The sequence below is a fragment of the Blennius ocellaris genome (genome assembly GCF_963422515.1).
Source record: "Blennius ocellaris genome assembly, chromosome: 3".
In the NCBI taxonomy this organism is placed as follows: domain Eukaryota; kingdom Metazoa; phylum Chordata; class Actinopteri; order Blenniiformes; family Blenniidae; genus Blennius; species Blennius ocellaris.
The window spans coordinates 11,981,230-11,999,419 of NC_137652.1; the positions used below are offsets into that span (position 1 = coordinate 11,981,230).

The 18,190-nt window shown below is 41.0% G+C and overlaps 1 protein-coding gene across 1 annotated transcript; it reads right to left on the bottom strand.

Moving 5' to 3' along the window:
- Positions 1-8,170: 8,170 nt before the first annotated feature.
- On the bottom strand, positions 8,171-17,368 carry LOC308149404 (G-protein coupled receptor 83-like; the record flags this gene model as incomplete). Its single annotated transcript, XM_080521132.1, has 4 exons — positions 8,171-8,885; positions 10,087-10,220; positions 16,196-16,321; positions 16,922-17,368. 4 exons carry the CDS (start codon positions 17,366-17,368, stop codon positions 8,171-8,173), a joined length of 1,422 nt encoding a protein of 473 aa, XP_080377258.1.
- Positions 17,369-18,190: the final 822 nt, after the last annotated feature.

Here is an 18,190-nt window from a genome sequence, read left to right on the forward strand (position 1 = left end):
TTATTGAGACTTAAAGCCTTAAAGCACATCTCATGTCACCCTATTTTACAACGTAACGGAAGTAGCAAGTGATAAGCAGGATTTCAAGTCCCAGGAGGACTCAAGCCACTGAGCTGAAAAACATTTTCAGCATGAAGATGAAGATTTCATGCAGAGCTGACTAAAGTACAAGAGTCAGAGAGCCTGCATTCCCTGGATCCCTTTTTGTTCTCACCATGAAACATTTATTGAAGTGACCGTCTGAAACCTGGTGGAACCCTGACAGGGATGTATTGGGTTGAATTTAGCAAAAAGTTTCAGCTCTAAAATTAGTGACATGTGAGAAGAGCTTCCGCACTGAAGCAGTGAGATTTGTTGTTATGATAAAATTATATTTTGTTAACTATTGATGTCCTTATACTCTGTTATAATGTATTTGATGGTTCTCTTACGTCACGTAACGCAGTGGAAAAATGCTAAGACAAACAGCCTTCACGAAACTTCTTTATATCCTGAAGTATGCACAAATGTTTTCTCACCCTGGCTTAGCGATAAATTAGTGAATACTTCCTTTCCAAGAAAAGCTTTATCTGGTTGGAACAAAATGCTGGTTTGTGTGAATGTCAAGGTGATCTGTCTGTTCTTGTTCATTAGAAAACTCAGAAGTCCAACTGTGAGTGTATCCAACCCTCTCGCTTCTCTCTTCCCTTACTTGACAAAAGTAGATAAGATAAGAGTCGCAGGCACAACTTTGTGGGCGCACTCGCCTACAGAACGCTTACCGAGCTCTGTATGATTTGTGACTTGAAGCTTCAATAATAATAAAATGACTCCAAAGACCAAAGGTTTGACAAGCTCTTTATTCCAAGACGGTGGAAGAAAGTCTGCCTCGAAGAACTATTCTTTACAGAAAATAACTGCAAAGAATTGTCAAAAGATTTACTGCAGGAACCCAATTAACCTGCTATGATGACATTCATCCAACAGTCAACAAGTAGTAAATTGAAAAGTCCAGCACGAGTCAAAGGGTAAAGAGGACTTTCACTCCGTAAACATGACCAGTGAAGGTTGGGTGCATACGGTGCACTTTCATACGGTGGGCAGACTCTTCAACCTTTCACATGTGAATCAGCCGAGAATGACACAACATGAGAAAAATAATACACACATATTCAAATTTTGTAAGATAGCAAGCTAGCGAACTTTAGTCTTATGCGTCAGTCCAGTTTGGTTTTTCGTCATTAACATTCACAGCAGAGACATATGCTGAAATGATTATTCACTATATACAAAGGCCTCATACACCTTCAATAACAAAGCATTTCCCCTCTTACGGCACTCTTGTTCATGACACAAGAGATTGTTGTTGAAATGAAAGGGAAAGCAAGGGCGAGATGTACACAGTCCACAGGACTTATTTATTATTATTACAACCATTATTTCAACACATTACTGTTACATACTGCTCATGTTATCGGACATCAAATTAAAAGACAAATGAATATATTACAGTATTTCATTAGCACATGTACTATGAACATAAATAACAAATATGGAATTAAAGTGCTGGACCACGAGTGCTTTGCAGCCTCTTTACTGCAGGTCTTCTCCCGCTGGTAGTTTACATTCATCTCCATCTTCATATTGCCAGCGTCTTCCTGCAGGCAGGTTTGACCACTGAGTGATAAGATATTTGATCTGCTGTTTCTATCCCTACCAACTGATTTAACCTTTATGATTTGGTGCACTGTATGCTTTTCACTTCTCACTTTGCTATGTCCCCATTAATCCAGCCTGATTGAGGTTGGTAGCCACTTAACTGAGTTTGGTTAAGTGGGAGTTTTCTTTATAAACATTTTCCCGACACTGTCAATAACAGCTTTCTCAAATGCGAATGGCTGCATTGTTGTTGTCCCATATTTTAAAACCTCTTATTTCATGACTATTGTCTGTGTTTCAAATGGTTCAGCCATTAGAATTTGGCTCACTGATGAAATTTGAAGCAGATTAAAGGTGTTTTAGAGTCAGCCTGTACGGTAAAGCTGTACTGGGCGGACACATCACTGTGCACGGACACATATTTAACTGTTAACACAGCGGACAACCTGCGGAACGCCGACAACGGACAGGTTTTCCTGGCAAATTTCAAGCTGAGCGGACACTAATACAGCCAAAATGCTGTACTTGGGCTGGACCCAATTATTTAAATATTCAGATGTTGTGGTGTCAGGAGATTAGTTTTGAGATCTCAATAATTGTCGCTTCCCCACAGCATGGTGCTGCTCTGTGCAGCTCCTCTCCGTCAGCCCCTCCATGATTTCTGTATTACGTGTCTACAGACTCTGCATGGGCCGCGGCCCCACAATTACACCTATACGACACTCCTGGTTCACTTCCATGCGCGTTACATAACGTAACGTAACGATACCGAAACAATCTCCACCTCTGCTCCCGGGTTTCTCCACCTTTCCTCAAGTAGTTGATGTTTCACTTCAGGAGTTCTGAGCCGTCTGGCTCTTTATTTTCTTTTTACTTGTGATCGTTCAGGCTCGGTGGAACAGACTGAAAAGGCAGTATTATTTTTGCTGGGAATGGTGGAGGAAAAGTTCCAAGAAGAAAAAGAAAAAGCAAAGAGAGAAGTGGAGAGGGCCTCAGCTGTGAGTCTCACCAGTGACACGTGGACGTCTATTCACATGGATGCCGAGTCGGCGGGGACTCGTCATTTCATGAATGAACACAAATCACTGTCCACAGTGTTGCTAGGAGTGGGACATTTTCCAGAATCCCACACAGCAGACGACATTGCTGAGAGTATGAGGGTGTCACTGGTGTCAATCAGAACGAAGTTCACGCCACTTTCCGCTCAAGAGTACCACTTTGTGAAAGAGTGTCTGGGGGTGCTCTCTCCTTTTCATACAGCCACCGCTGAACTTTCAGAGCAGCAGAGAGTGTGCGGGTCCAAAATTGTTCCTCTGGTCTTCATGCTGTGCTACACAGCAGCAAGAAGACGACTCAAGTTCAGGATGACAAAGCGCCCCAGCTGTGTGACAAGCTGATGAGGATGCCGAGTGAGTCTTTGTCTCCGTGGAGACCATGAGCGTAGTGACAATGGCTACCCTGCTTGATCACAGATTTAAAGCTGTGGGGTTCTGCAGCCGAACAAAAGCTGAAGCAGCAGTTAAGCAACCCCCCGCCCGCCCGTCCACCTCCTCGCAGCCAGAACCAGCAGCCAGCCCTCCAACCCCGTCAGCTACAGTTTGTGTCGTCTTGAAGTGCATAAAACACTGACCAGGTTCCAGCATACTCTTACATTATCTTAACAACTCTTAAATTTGACTTAAAAATGTTGTGCAAGAAAAATGTATTACAATTAGTTTTTAAAATGCTGTATGAAAAACTGGGCATCGACTTAATTTATTGATTGTTTTTAGGTGATGGTCTGTGCTATCTGCTGGACAGCCATGTGGTGGAGAGGGAGGTCAGGAATGGCACCGCAGAGGCAACAGTATAGGTGAAAAAATACATGGCTGATCCTTTAATTGCTCAGGAGGAGGATCATCTCCACGAAACAGTTTACCCATATTTATACAAACTTTCACGCGAGTTTCTGTGCACTTCGGGCATCTTGAATTCTGCGTGGGGGGGATATTCTGGAAGGCAGGAGAAATTGTCTCCAACAAGCGAAACAGACTGAGCCCTCAGACTGTGGAAAACAAAATGTCCTTGATACAAACCAAATAAAATAACCTTATGTCTTCTGTGTATATTTTACCAGCTTATTAGCACCACTTCCACATCTAGTACTCTGAAGTTATTATAAAGCTGCGTTGTACATTCTTATTTGATATTTTTCTATCTATTATGTTTTCAAACATCAAGAAGTCACAAGCAAAGGGAGACCACACTATGGCACATGTTTAAACAAGAAAACTTTATTCACCATATGTATGTATTAATAATTGATAACATTAATTAATGTTCATTGCACCACAACAATAGCCTGATATATCACGCAGAGGTGTCACAAGATATTAAACAGAAGCCGTCAACTCAACTCTGCAGTGGGAAACCATAATAGAGCCGTTCATTCAAGCTGCTCTTCATATATTTGGCCACCAGATGCCGCCAAAGAAGGCTGTGCTGGGAAGCAATCTTTCGATTCATGCTTCATCAGTGCTTCAGAAAGCTTCATTTGGCCATCACTACAAGTCACATCGAAACCGAGGCGAGCTGTGTCACAAACGCGCCACGTGCACAAACAAACTCCTCATTTCTGATCCTCCGACCGGATCCTCGGCCGATCCCAGGAAGGCACCAGCGCCTACCAAATTACATCGATGGAGCCAGCCAATCCGAGGAAGGCACCTGCGCAGATTAGTTTGCATACCACAACATGCAGAACATGGGAGAAGAAGAGGAGGCAACGGCCGAGGGCACAAAGATCAAGACCAAATGGATGAATGTGCACAAAGGTCTCCAGAGAGGGAGCGGTGGCTATCCTGCAAAAGGGCCATAATTAAAGTCTGTGACCTGACCTCTGCTTCTTCCCGTCACCTTATGGTCATTCTTTATATTGGCTCTGAGTTCACAACAATTTTAAATGACACAAACGCATGCCGTGCCACATTTTCTCCTGTGTGTGACTCTTTATAGAGACACGGTTCTGATAGCGGCAGCATTCAAATTACAGTGTAATTGACCGCACAAAGAATTGGATCTTAGCATCAAATCTGAGTAATAACACCAGCAAATTTCCCAGCAAGTATGTATTTCCAATAGGAGAAGTGAACGCTACAGTATGCATCATGTACTGTATCTGTGAAGATGCATTTTATTTGACATGTGGACCACATACGCACTGTATTCTGATTTATATAGAAATCAAAGCAGCTGCTATTATTATATCAGTGTTTGATTGTCCCAAAATACAGGTTGAAAAAAGTGTCTGATTCTTCAAAGCCAACATGGAATCACATTAGTATAGGTATTTTCTATATTTTATCTTGAACACAGCAATGTCATGGTGGCAAGAATTTACAGAGGAGAGCAAATCATACAAATAGGTACTACAAATGACAACCATAGACTCTGAAAACCACGTTGAAAGCATCATGAGATATTACTTCTTTGAAGATCAATCTACACAGTTGAAGCCACAGGTTTCCTTTGTTGCCTGGGAGTCAGCAAACAAAGCAATGATAAATCGAAAATAAATCAATTCAGCAGTTGTTGTTGTTGTTTTTTTTTTGCACATCATACATGGAAATCACAGGAATATGTACACATTTTCACCAACTTCTCTGACATAATACACAGTTTTCACCAGAGCACAGCCCTGAATGTTGACACATTTCATTATCTTCAACTGACATTCATGTTTTAACAGCATGGCTGTAGAAACACTATAAATATTGTGTTAGTGTTCATATTGTGAAAAAGAGCATGAGGAATAGACTGTGTTATAATATTGATCAATTTTACATAATTTAAAATTGCTAACCTATGTCCTCACTCAGTTTTTCATCTGAACATCATCACAAGGTGTTAAAAAACAAATTTTGATTAACACAATTGTTGTTTTTTTTTATGTTGCAACAATGACATACTGTTTCTATTACATGAAGCAGTAAAAGAGCAGGTGTGATCGAATGTAACCAGCACACATTTCCATGTGTATTTCTTGCATTAGCGGAGAGTTGAAGTCCATTTGTCGTCGTAATCCCAAAAAGGCTTTTATATGGTTCCAGCATTAATTGGGTGAGTGGATTTGTGAAGTCTAATGGGAGCAAATGCACTTTGGTCCCAAATGTGGGGCTCAGTCATTTGTTCAGTTCACTGTCTGTGAGCACTGCTTGTTATCAAATGTACAGTATTTACCTGGATTCTTATTGCCTGCTGTAGATACTGCAAGACATTTTAAAGCATGTTTGAGTTAAACAACAGTTTTTCAAGCATGTTGTGTCAATGTGTGAGCATAATGATGATGCTCATATTTGCGGTACTATCGACTTATTTAGGTAGAGCAGTGACATTATGAAGTTATATACACTGAACTGCAGATTACGTTTATTGCATATGAGGGTAAGGAACAATGACCAAAGTATTTTTGATGTCACACTGGATGGAACCCACATCCAATCTCATCGATATAAAACACGAGATGCCTACAGTGCCTACAGCCATTTTGTGAAGGTCACCTGCTCTTGCTAAATATATAGATCCCAGGCTAGAAACCCCACAAAAACATTCACAGCTCACTTGCTAGTCCACATAGCAACACAAAGAACACCTAATTTTAAAGCTGAGATAAAGCTCTATCCTGTGGACACCTCATGAAAACATTATTGGGAAGGGGGGGAAACGTCTCCCACTTGGTGCTCTGGTAATTAAAATTGTGACGATTCAATTTCAATGTTGCTTTGCAGGAATGGTATTGTTAAAAATGTTAATGTTTTATTTCGTCATTCTTTTCAATTTTTTTGTTGTTTACATGCAGCCAGAGGTTATTTGTGATTCACAAATACTTTTTCTTTACTTTCAAAACCATCGCATTTAAAGGATTTGGGGGGAGGTTTGTATGTATTTCTTACTGTGAGCCATTAAGTGTGTTGAACTAAAAATGGAATTATATTAAACTGTCATGTATGCATGACTTTTGATGTTACTTGCCAAAATTGTACTGTGATATTGTCTTTTCTTGAAAGAATAATGTTGTGTATTTTGTGTCCCTGAGGTTTTTACTTTAATAACTACAACTATAAAATAAAGGCCTGCTTGACACATTTGCAGGAGTTCCTCAGTCTGCAGGATGGGGTTGCCAGGTTCTGTGTCTCAGGCCCCCTACGCCCTTTCTGGAGGCTCTGCAGCACCTAGTCCAGCTCAGCAGGGAATGAAAAGTGTGGCACAATATTAAGACAAGGTTTGTTCATGAAATAAATGAATCAAAAATAACATATTTAACCAACACCTGGGATATGGAATAATCATATTCCATTCTATTTCAAATAACATAACAGTAAGATTTTATTTGGTCATTTTTTTTGTTTCATTTCAAATTTAAATAAAAGGAAAAAAACATACATTGCAGTAGAAAAGCTAATGTATTTGAAAAGGCGTAGGGGGTATGCTTAGTAAATCCTTGCTGCTCTCCAGTCAATCTATTTGCATCGTGTGTATTTTTTTTTCTTCTTTTTTCTTTAAACTGTAGCAGCCGGATAAACATCTTGATCAACTGGTGGGCAAGTTCGAAGCTTACATACAGCCTGAAGGGGGCAGCAACGCAATGCACCGTTGTTTACTCTCCCATCAAACGAAGTTTGTTTTCCGGCAAATCAAACTTGAAATAAAGAATTACAGTCGTATTTTATTTCCCGATTTTTGTTTAAGAAACGCATATCGGGAAATGGAAAACGACCCCATTTCCGTTTTTCTATTTTCAATTATAAAAAGGTAAAATGAAAATTGTATGGTTTCCGATTTTTCATTTTCCGACATCAAAACCATTTTGGCATCACACTGTTCAGTGAAACATATGAGATTGTACACATCATAGACCTACAATGCCCCCAAAAAGGGAATCATAGGCATCTTACATTATAAACAGGAATCATCAACTATCAATCATCACTTCATTGTTTTAGTTCAAACCTCATTCAAAATGAACATTCACTTTTATTGTGAAGACTTCCCTTTTCAGTACTGGCTGGTTTTGGATGTCTGTCATGATGGCAGATCTGAAAACTTTCCCTCTGGATGTTTTCATGATGATCACAATTTTGTGGACAGTCCTCAATGCTCTTGAGATATAGAGTCTGCCGTCGTCTGAAGAGTGTTCAGTGGCAAAATGAGTGGTATATTATCCCACCCCCCCCCGACAGTTTAAAATTGTGGCAAAGGATGCAGTTAGTTGTTCCTCTGCCAGTCATACAGGCTGTGAAGGTTGGTGAAGAAAAGACATCCATCACATCAGGACTCCGCTACCAATGTCCAACAGCTCCATCCAACGGTATCTATCCATCTTTAACAATGCTCCATCCTGTTCAGAGGTGGGTTTGTCTACCGAGCTGCTCTGCACTCACATCCTCACAGAGTCAAAGTTGCAGCTACAAAATCGGAACTTTTAAAAATAAAGGTCTAAACTGCACCATGATATTTATGGTAGTTCTCTCAGGAAAGCGGCGGCTGCATCCAGTCAGCTCACTGTCACAATTGGCTCCACTGAGAGGATATCAGTCTGTCCTGTGAGTGTCTGCTTGGCAGTGAAAAGCACGTAAGTATCCTTCAGATTGCAGGGCCGACTGCAGGAGGCGTGGCTTTGTGCCGAGGAGCCCTGGCCTGTGGGAGACAGAGAGTTCCTCGGCCTCGAGCACTCGTTATCGGGCCAAGCAGTTCTGGGGCAGGGAGTGCGGGCAACGGCAGGGTGACGCTCCGGCTCCAGTTCCACCACTGCCCTCCGTCTCCTCTGGCACCTTCTGAAGAGGAGCTGGAGCTCCTGGCGAAAGGTGGGATTCAGGCAACAGTAGATGAACGGGTTGTAGCAGGTGGAGCTCATGGCCAGCCAGTGAAAACAGAAGTACAGGGCATTGGATGAGTGGATTGCCTGGCTGGACAGAAGCACCACGTAGCAGTTGAGGGGAAACCAGCAGACGGCGAAGACACCGACCACCACCAGCAGCATGACCAACGTCCTCCGACGCTTCTTCCTCTGGGTAGCGTGTTGAGCCGTCGTGGTGACGCCGATAGCGTTGTGGCACCACAGTCGACAGGCCATGGTGGTGTAGGAGGCAGTGATGATGAGTAGAGGCAGCATGTATATCAGGATGAACGTGAGGAGATCAATGTACTGCCAGTAGATGTCTGAAGGCTCTGGGAAGTCAGGAACACAAAGGCTTCGCTCCTTGTCCTCACTGGTGATAGAAAATCATTACAGGGGAGAGAGAGTGAGAGAGAGAGAGCGAGAGAGCGAGAGAGAGAGAGAGAGAGAGACATGAAGGCAGTTCAGAAAATGGTAACAGTAGACAGGTATAGCACACAACTTATTGCAACACTGTGATAGTTCTTATTGCCTGGACTGTTTTTGAACGGAGAAAAAATATACAAGTAGAATGCATAAAGATTTTAAAATGTTACCATTTTATAAGTTTAATTACCTTCCTACTTAAAAAAAGAAAAGAAAAAAAATTTAAGGTTGAAAAAAACTAATAAGCCCACAATATTTTCCCTACTCACATTTAATTAAGGAACAATATGGATCCAAATTTTCATTAATGCCCACTTTCTATCATCAAGTCTGATGAAAGACAGAATGAAAGGCAGTGTTCATGCCTAAAGCCATATCAGAATCACTCATGAAGCCAGTCTTCGACCTCCAGAGGAATATTGGATACATAAATCCATACGTGGTTAGACAAGAATGCTGGCAATTGAACCCATGTGCTGCACGACTCCATCACTTTGTATAAGTCTATAGAAATCGAAGTCTCTCTGCTATAAAATCTGTCACTGTAAACCTCAGTCAGTTACCATAACGCCACTCAATTCAAGGCCACTTAAATCTTAATCAACCCATCTTCCATTCTGCTTTGTCCTCATCATCACAGGGTATCGACAGTCGTCAAGATCACAACATCGCAAAGGCAGAGAGATATCACTCATATTCACACTTAAAGGTAATTTGGAGGGACTAACTCAAATCACGTCTTTGGACTTTGGGAGGAAACTGGAGAACCCAAAAAAGCCACGTGTCGACATGAAGAACATGAAACTCCCAAAACGTATGTAAGACTGGAGATATCGTCACAAGACCAGAATACTGAGAACCACAACATTGAGAATATTTTAATCTGAACTTTCCATTTGTGTCAAGGAGCAAATACTGACAATCTACATGCAGGTGGTTGGAACTGAAGGTGATCTTTATGATATGGAATAATTCAATGTCGGAATTGGTCCTTATGAAACACTAAATAGTCAAAGGTCATACAAAATATGTAAATCGTCGAAAGAAACTCAAAATGACAATTTTAATTTAATGTTGTTGTTTTACATTTGAGTTTACAGTGACAACAAGAGCTCTCCTTTTCCACAGTGCCTGTGGTGTGAGTTTACCTGTATGTGAAGGTCAAGAGGTTTTGATAGATTGCATGTGGGAGGGAAAAGCAGCTGGCCATTATCCAGATGACAGCAACCCAAACTCCACCTTGTGCTGGAGACATGCGGCGTCTCAACGGGTATAAAATCACCTGAGGATAAAAACAAATAAGCCAAAAAAATAAATAAAAGACTTAACGTCAACCGAAATTAGAGCGAACATGCACAGCTCCATGTATCCACTCAATCTCAATCATGCCAGTATCATTCAAACCAGTAGTGGAAGAAGAAAGAAGACTAAAACGTTTACATACTGTTTACTAAACGCTTCCATTGATTTTGTGTTATAAACAGAGGTGGCAAAAGTGCTTACGTACTGTACATTGTTTACATGAAGCGGTTACATGGGTGCGTAAGTAATTAACTTTAATCATACACTGTGTGCAAAACCATCGGGGAAATTGTATTTTTATGGATTATGTTGTTGAACAATGACAACAGTGCGCCAAAAGGTTAACAAATCTCAAACTTGAATATTCAAGAAAGTAAAAGTGACATTTTGGCGTCAGAGTTGTAGCACCTCCCACTCCCTGCCTGGCGGGAAACGAGAGTCATCCCAGTTTGTCTCAGACGACCCGGTGTCATCGGGCAAGAGACTGAGCAGCAGACGATCAGAGTTCCTCGTCGGCTCAGAGGCAGTTTCTTTTCGGGTCGGGACAGTTTGTCAGAGGTCGGGCGGCAGATCTTCAGCTTAAAAACGGCACCTCGGTGGCTCGACGGAAGTTCCTCGACTCGGCAGCAATTCCTGGTCGGGTCGGTGGCGGCTGATCGGAGGCCCGATGGCAGTTCCTCGTCAGCTTGACAGGGACGGTTTGGCGTTGGCAGATGGTCAGCTCTGCAGCGGCTCCTCGGAGACTGGGCAACAGGTCCACATGGGTGAGACAACGGCAGCTCCTCGGTCGCTTGTCGGTGAGTCGTCGTCAGCGGTTCCTCGGCGGCTTTTGGGTTGTGCTGATACACCTACAGTACTCTTGTCTGCTGCTACAACTCCTTGCGAGGACTGCTACGGGTTAGAACTGATATTATCTGGAGAAAATGCCACCTCAAAGAAACTATAATAAACTGGAATGAGATATAAAGGACATTAACGAATCATTGAACTCCATGACGAAAGAAACATCCAGCGTAAGAGAATTGGTTGCAGAACTTATGGGCCTTAAAAAGCTGCTGAGCAAAAAAGATGCAATCATAACACAGCTTCAACAACGTGTGGATGATCTGGAACGTATGGTTACATTTTAACCGTGGTTCTCCAAGTGAGAGACTCGCAATCAAGTCTGCACTTAACCCGCCTATTTAAGTAAACCTTTAATAATAATAATTCCAATTATAATAATTATAATAATAACAATTATTATAATTATAATTATACCTCTTGAACAGTGCAACTGGTGGGGGCTGGTTCTGGTTGTGTTGCGGACATTTGGTCAAAGATAAATAACCATGTATTTACCGTATAGTTCCCAACAGACGTACAGTGTGTAAATGCCAGCCTTGGGTGTGCCTATTGGGAATAGGTGACTGCTCCTCAGTTTCTTATTAATTCCCTCTGAAAGACATACTGTACAGTAAAATATATAAAAGATGATGTGTGATTTTATCATATATTCTTGAAAAATAAATTGTGTTCTCTCCATTGTGTTTCTTCAGATCCACTTATAATTAGTTATGCTTCTAATCCACATCTGAGAAAAAGATGTCGATGATGTTGGTGTTGGTGAATAGACACTGATGCATGAAAACCCTTATTTGAATAATTGCACTTGCGCATGATGTTACTGACAGTGTAGTTCTTATTGATTCCCTGCAAAACGCATACAAACTGAAAGCGTGTCCAATTTGTGTATGCATGCAATTACGCATGCTTTGACAGGACTACATCAGGGCTATAGTGTCTTCTATACAGTCCAGCTGGCTTAGAACCTGCTGGTCTCATTCACAAAAGATGAGTCGCTGACCTAAATGTGCTCCACATGCATGTTTACTCGGCGAGTGTGTTTGAACCATATTGGATGGAGCTCTGAGGCCCCACAAGCCCATAATGATATACGGTACCATAACCTGACGTGTTGGTGGAGAAAGATGTCAAACGTATCAGAGCACTATAGTAAATAAATCTGACTTTTAACAACGGTAATAGAAAAATGCATATGGAAAAAGTCAAAGCTCCAAGAGTAAGAAGAGCAACAGAACAGATCGTCGTAATGATTGCAAAACCCAACAAAGGGTGAGACACAACAAATATACCCTGGTAGACGCTAGATATGCATCGTCTCAGGACAGTGGCGGTCTGTGGCAGTTGAAGATTGTGATCAGAGGTAGGTGACGGGGTGGTGTTTGCAGAAGTGTTGTGCCATTGTCAGAAAAGACAGCCAACCTGGCTCGCACATCTGTGAGGTTCGCTCAATTGTGAAACCAGAGTCAAGGATTTTTAAAACCTCGTAAAACATGTGCATAAAAGGAGAGCAGGATCTCTGGGAAATAATGAGCTGATTTCCATCTCTCTCGAATGTGTTAAAAACAGACGCAATCATGAGGGAAACACAAGAAATTTCAGAAACTTCACAACGGACTTTTCACATGAATCTATGAACATAAACTCCTCCCAGTATTTGACCAAATTTCAAACACACTCTTGTATGCCTCTATGAATATACATATGTTTGCTTCTGTGACTACGTGTTTGCCCCTATTCATGTTTGCAAACATGCTGAATGTATCATGTTATGTGTCATTTTGTGTGTCTTTAGGACGCGATCCTCACTGGCTCCTGGTAAGTTCAATTGCCACATTACTGTTTGCACAACGTGAAGTTTGCACCACTTTTACATTTGCAAATCATTACCGATGTAACTTGATTACTCCTTGATTGGTCAGTGTTGATCCATTTGTGTTCATATGTAGAGAATAACAATTTAAAAAAATTATCAGAAGCCGAATGCTTAAGTACAGTACGTGCACCTGAGAAGTTGGTTTGTATCTGGTATTTATATAAATGACACTGAATTGAAAAAAAAAACTGAATTGAATAGAGTGATTATCTTTATAAAGCACTTATTTTTGGATTGTTGAATCACTGACAAAGCACGACACAAGAAAACCTTCCAATAATGTCAATGTAATACATTCTTGAAAAAATATATTGCTATATGCTTCAAAGTAGATTCAGTAGTTTGTGCTAAATGGACTTACTGGTGCCATTGGGGACACACTATATATGGTTGAAAGTGAGGAAATGGAAATCACTAAAAGTCACACCCAACAACTTCAAATGTCAGATGACTCATGAAAGTGAGTTGCAAAGCCCTTGATGATCAGCCCTCATCTGTCACAGCAAATCATATCAGCTGCAAAATGAATTGGTTGCAGTTTGATTATGAACCTCGGTGGTACAGTTTATCAAAACAGACAACCAAAAAGCAACAAAAACCAAGGAAAGATTTTGCTCATGTGGGACAATTGAATGGAAAGCCTCTCTATCTGGTGTCAAAGGTGCATTATGTGCACACATAAGAACTGAACCTTAAATGTGATTATTATTATCCCAAGGCCTGCACAAAATTGATATTCGCGATGTATTTCTTTATTTATCGTGCCACTTCATTAGCCTTTACCATTTTGCACCTGGGAACAGGTGTCGGATCATCAGCATTTCCAGGATGCCTGCATCGGCGCATTCTCACTACTCTCACTGATGAAGTATTCAGCGAACGTGTCAGAGGGATCTCGTTGAGATGTGTGTGTGGTCACATAGACAGACATAGAACAAATTCGATATGGATGACCAAAGGCCAACTACTGTGGGGTTCATTTTTCTACAAGCAAAATATCCACATAGGTTTCCATTTAATACTTTACAATACATTCCGCAGCTGTTTCCACTCCATCCTCAGTAGTTAATGGAGACAAACAGCTAATAAGCCTACATGACATTTGTTGAAATTCATGTGGCATTTTAATCAGACAGCATACAAACAGCCTCCTATTCAGCTCTTGTTCAGCTTGAGTCACAGGTCATTTTGACAGAAATCTATGTTATTGCATTGCATTTCTTAGTAAATCTTTGAAAGACTTCAAGTCAAGAATAAAGTTTTTATTTGTCTGCATTCATAGATTAATTTCCATGGGGCAAAGATGTGTTTTTTGTTCCAACGGTGAAAGACTTGCACCACAGCTTTGAATATGAGTGCAGTGCCTTGACAGTATTTACAATGTGGAAAATGCAAGATGAAAGTGTTTTCACGTTGTTGATTCTCCATTTTTCTTATTCATGAAGGGAAAAAAAACCCCAATGAAAATATAGAGAGGCACTTTTAGACACTCCTGTAACAAGTACCTTAACAGCAACCTGCTGAGTTGTGAGGTATATATGAATACTTAACGTATGTGTTTGGTCCTGTACACAGAGAAAATGTGTCCTTTCACAATTACTACCTACAAATTGACCAATAAAAGTCAAATCCAAGATACTCCATCTATCCATAAGATAATCCAACTAATACACCTAAGGTTAAAAAAAAAGATGTGTCAAAGAAAGAAAGACAGATCGTCATGTGATATAAATATGTGAAGTGCTTTGGAACGGCTTCAAGAGGGAACAACTCTATCATCGTATCGTAACTACATCTGGTTGAATTTGTATATTGTTAATTCATTATACATTAATTCATACGTTAGCTCATTAATTCTTTATACATTTGTAATTTGGGCCTTTGAGCCACCACCTTGTCTTCTCCACTCTTTGCAATATGACTTGTACTAGTCCTGCTGTTATTTAAAAGGAGCATAGTCCATCTGGCAGCACTGGTGATGATTAATATACAAGGTAATTGAAATACAGTTCCGTGTGGACAAACGTGTTGCAGACACATACAATTAGAATCTATTCTGAGCTGCCCACTGGCTTCACCGACAGCGTGTTGGTCAATGTTTCGCATCATTGGCTTTATATAGTTTAAATTTGGTCGGGGAAATAACCCGATTGTTACAGGAATATGTAAGAATTTCTCGTTGAATTCTTCTGAAATGTTTGAGCTTCAAATGATCAATAATTCTTACAAGAACTCACAATACAAACAAAAAAGCCAAGCAAAGCTTCGTTGCTGTTTGTAGAATTAACTGTGAATTTGAACTTAAAATAATTCATTGACTTGAGTTTGAAGAACTTGATTTAGTTAGGTGCTACCAATTGAAGCAATTCGTTAAGTTGGTCAAGTATTTTATTTACTTAGTGTCGTTCAGTAACTCCTGCTAAGTCTAAGGTTGGCTGATCAGCACCATCACATGTGGAACAATCTTCCTTTACATATCAGACAGGATTCTTCTTTGTGCTCTTTAGAAAAAAAAAAACATTTTAAAACTTACTTTAAGAAACTGGTTTTGGACCCAGCTTGAGACAATGATCTGATTGTATTTATTTAATCCTTTTTAGAGGATTTTTTTTTTATTGTTTGTATTCCTGTTTTAGTTGTATTTTATAATTTTGCTTTTGTTTATTTTATTTTCGGATTCCTCTTCTATGGTTATGTGAAAGCACTTTATAACTAAAAATTGTGTGGTACTCAGTGGAATTTGATTAATGAAACAAACTAAGAGGACTGCACAGTATATTAGCATGGTTGTGTTGGTGAGAAAATATGGTGTTTTGACATTTACAGATCACAATAACTTACCATTCGAATCAATTAGATTACTTGAATTGTTTTTAAGGATAAACATCTTTAATTTGTGACTACCATACAAAAATTATGCAACACTTGTGTCATCAAGGCTTATTATATTTTCTAGGAATTATTCAAATGCTACAAAACGTAATATTGGATTTTATAAACATAATATTCGTTTACAAGACTTTAATTAAATTGAATAATTTGGGGAACCATAGCACACAGCCAACCCCAACCAACAAAAAAAAAACCCACAGATATGACGTTTGAGCTTCAATACTACAAAAATGTTCATATTTCCTTTGCACTGGATTCGTATGACTGGATTGTGGAACTGCGATGTTCCCTGATTCTCTCGGGACCAACGAGCCTCAACCCTTCATCCTTGAACTTGGACCAACCTGTCGCCGGTCCAGAGCGATGGCTGTGAGCGTGAGCGTTGATACATGCAGAGAGCAGTACTGTACAAATCGACTGATGTGACACATCGTCCTCCCAAACATCCAGGTGCTGCTGACAAAGCGGACCTGAAAACACACACACACACACACACACACACACACACACACACACACACACACACACACACACACACACACACACACACACACACACACACACACACACACACACACACACACACGTTTGTAGTAACTTCTGCATTCAATTTTATATTATGCAGTGTGCGTGTGCGTGTGCGTGCGTGCGTGTGTGTGTGTGTGTGTGTGTGTGTGTGTGTGTGTGAGAGAGAGAGAGAGAGAGAGAGAGAGAGAGAGAGAGAGAGAGAGAGAGTGATGAATTCTCTGGCGACAACGATCCCAAACCTCCACAAACAATTGTGTATGAATAGTTTCAGTACATGCAGCAACCTGCAGAAGTCAACATACGAGAATTGTCATAATTAGACAATTAAATGTTTCTATTATCACAACAGAACCTGTGCGTGTTTTTAAAATGTATTTTTATACTTTACCTGAATCAAATAGCGTCTTATAAGCAATAAAGCATACATTTTCACAGACTGTTTTTTTCCCTGATTGTGTGAAAGGAGAAAGGGGGAAAAAAACCCAACAACAAACAAACAAACCTCGACACTTGCTGCCTGTCATTTGTAGTGAGACACTCACCAGGGTGAAAGGTGTGTTGAGCACTGTGGTGAAGATGTCAGCCACCGCCAGGTTGAGGATGAATAAACTGGTGGCGGACTGGGTGCGCTTGTTTTTCATCACGACATGGCACACCAGCGTGTTCCCGAACAGGGAGACGACGATGATGAGGGAGTAGGCGGCCAGGAGCAGCGCCTTCACTCCGCCGTCCAGAGACTCCCAGCCGCCGCTTTTCCTGCTGGCGAGGGAGCGCCAGTCCGCCAGCATGCCCTCGTCAAAGTCCAGCAGGAAAACCTCCGAAGTCCTGTTCTCCGGCTGTCCCGAAACATTTAGCAAACGCTCCGTGTCCGAAAGGATCGCGTCTCCGAGAAGTGAGGAGTTCTTGAGCCCCGCAGCCGCTGCAGCTGTCCGGTCGGGGCAGCTCCTCCAAACCACCAAAAACAGCAAAACGCGCACAACTGCTCTCATCTTTTTTTTTTTTAATCACTGTTTATCTGTGCATGCCACTTTCTTTCTCTCTTTCTCCTCTGTGTCTTCTGTGAGAATATGAGCTGAAGTGAAGTGAGGCAGGAAGATGCTGAGCTGTGTGAGCAACAGGTTGGATGAGCGCGCGCGACGCGGCAGCTGGTTTTATCATAGGCGCCCGCGCGCGCGCACACACACGCAGTCTCTCCCCATTTCAAATGTCAGTCTTGTAATACTTAAAAACACTGAATAACTACTTGTAGCTTTTATAACGGTCATTTATAATCATCATCATCATCATCATCATCATCATCATCATCATCATCATCATCATCATCATCATCATCATCATCATAAATAACATTCTGGGACAATGCATGTACCTGACCTCCAGACTTGTTATGTTGCACGTCCTCTCCGTAGATTTCTCTCTTTTCACAACACATGATTAAACTGTTAACCAGTGCTTTCAGAGATGGCGTCCTCTACGATTTTCCCCTGCTTTTTTTTTTATGGATGGATTCATCCCTGGACATCCTTACATTTTGTAAATGTGATGTACAGATGCACTCAGTGACCTCAGGTTTAGCAGCTCCCATTACTATTACCTTCAGACAACAAAGAGTGAGGTCAGTCAGGAGCTGTTCTAATTACAGCAGTAACACCTATACATTTGTCTTTATTGTATGTGAGTATGTGAATGTGCATCAACCTGATTCAATCTGTTATCAAGAACCCCCCCCCCCCCCCCCCATCTTGAATGATGAAGATGGTTTGAGGGATTTTTCCCTTCACACACTGTGTGTGTGTGTGTGTGTGTGTGTG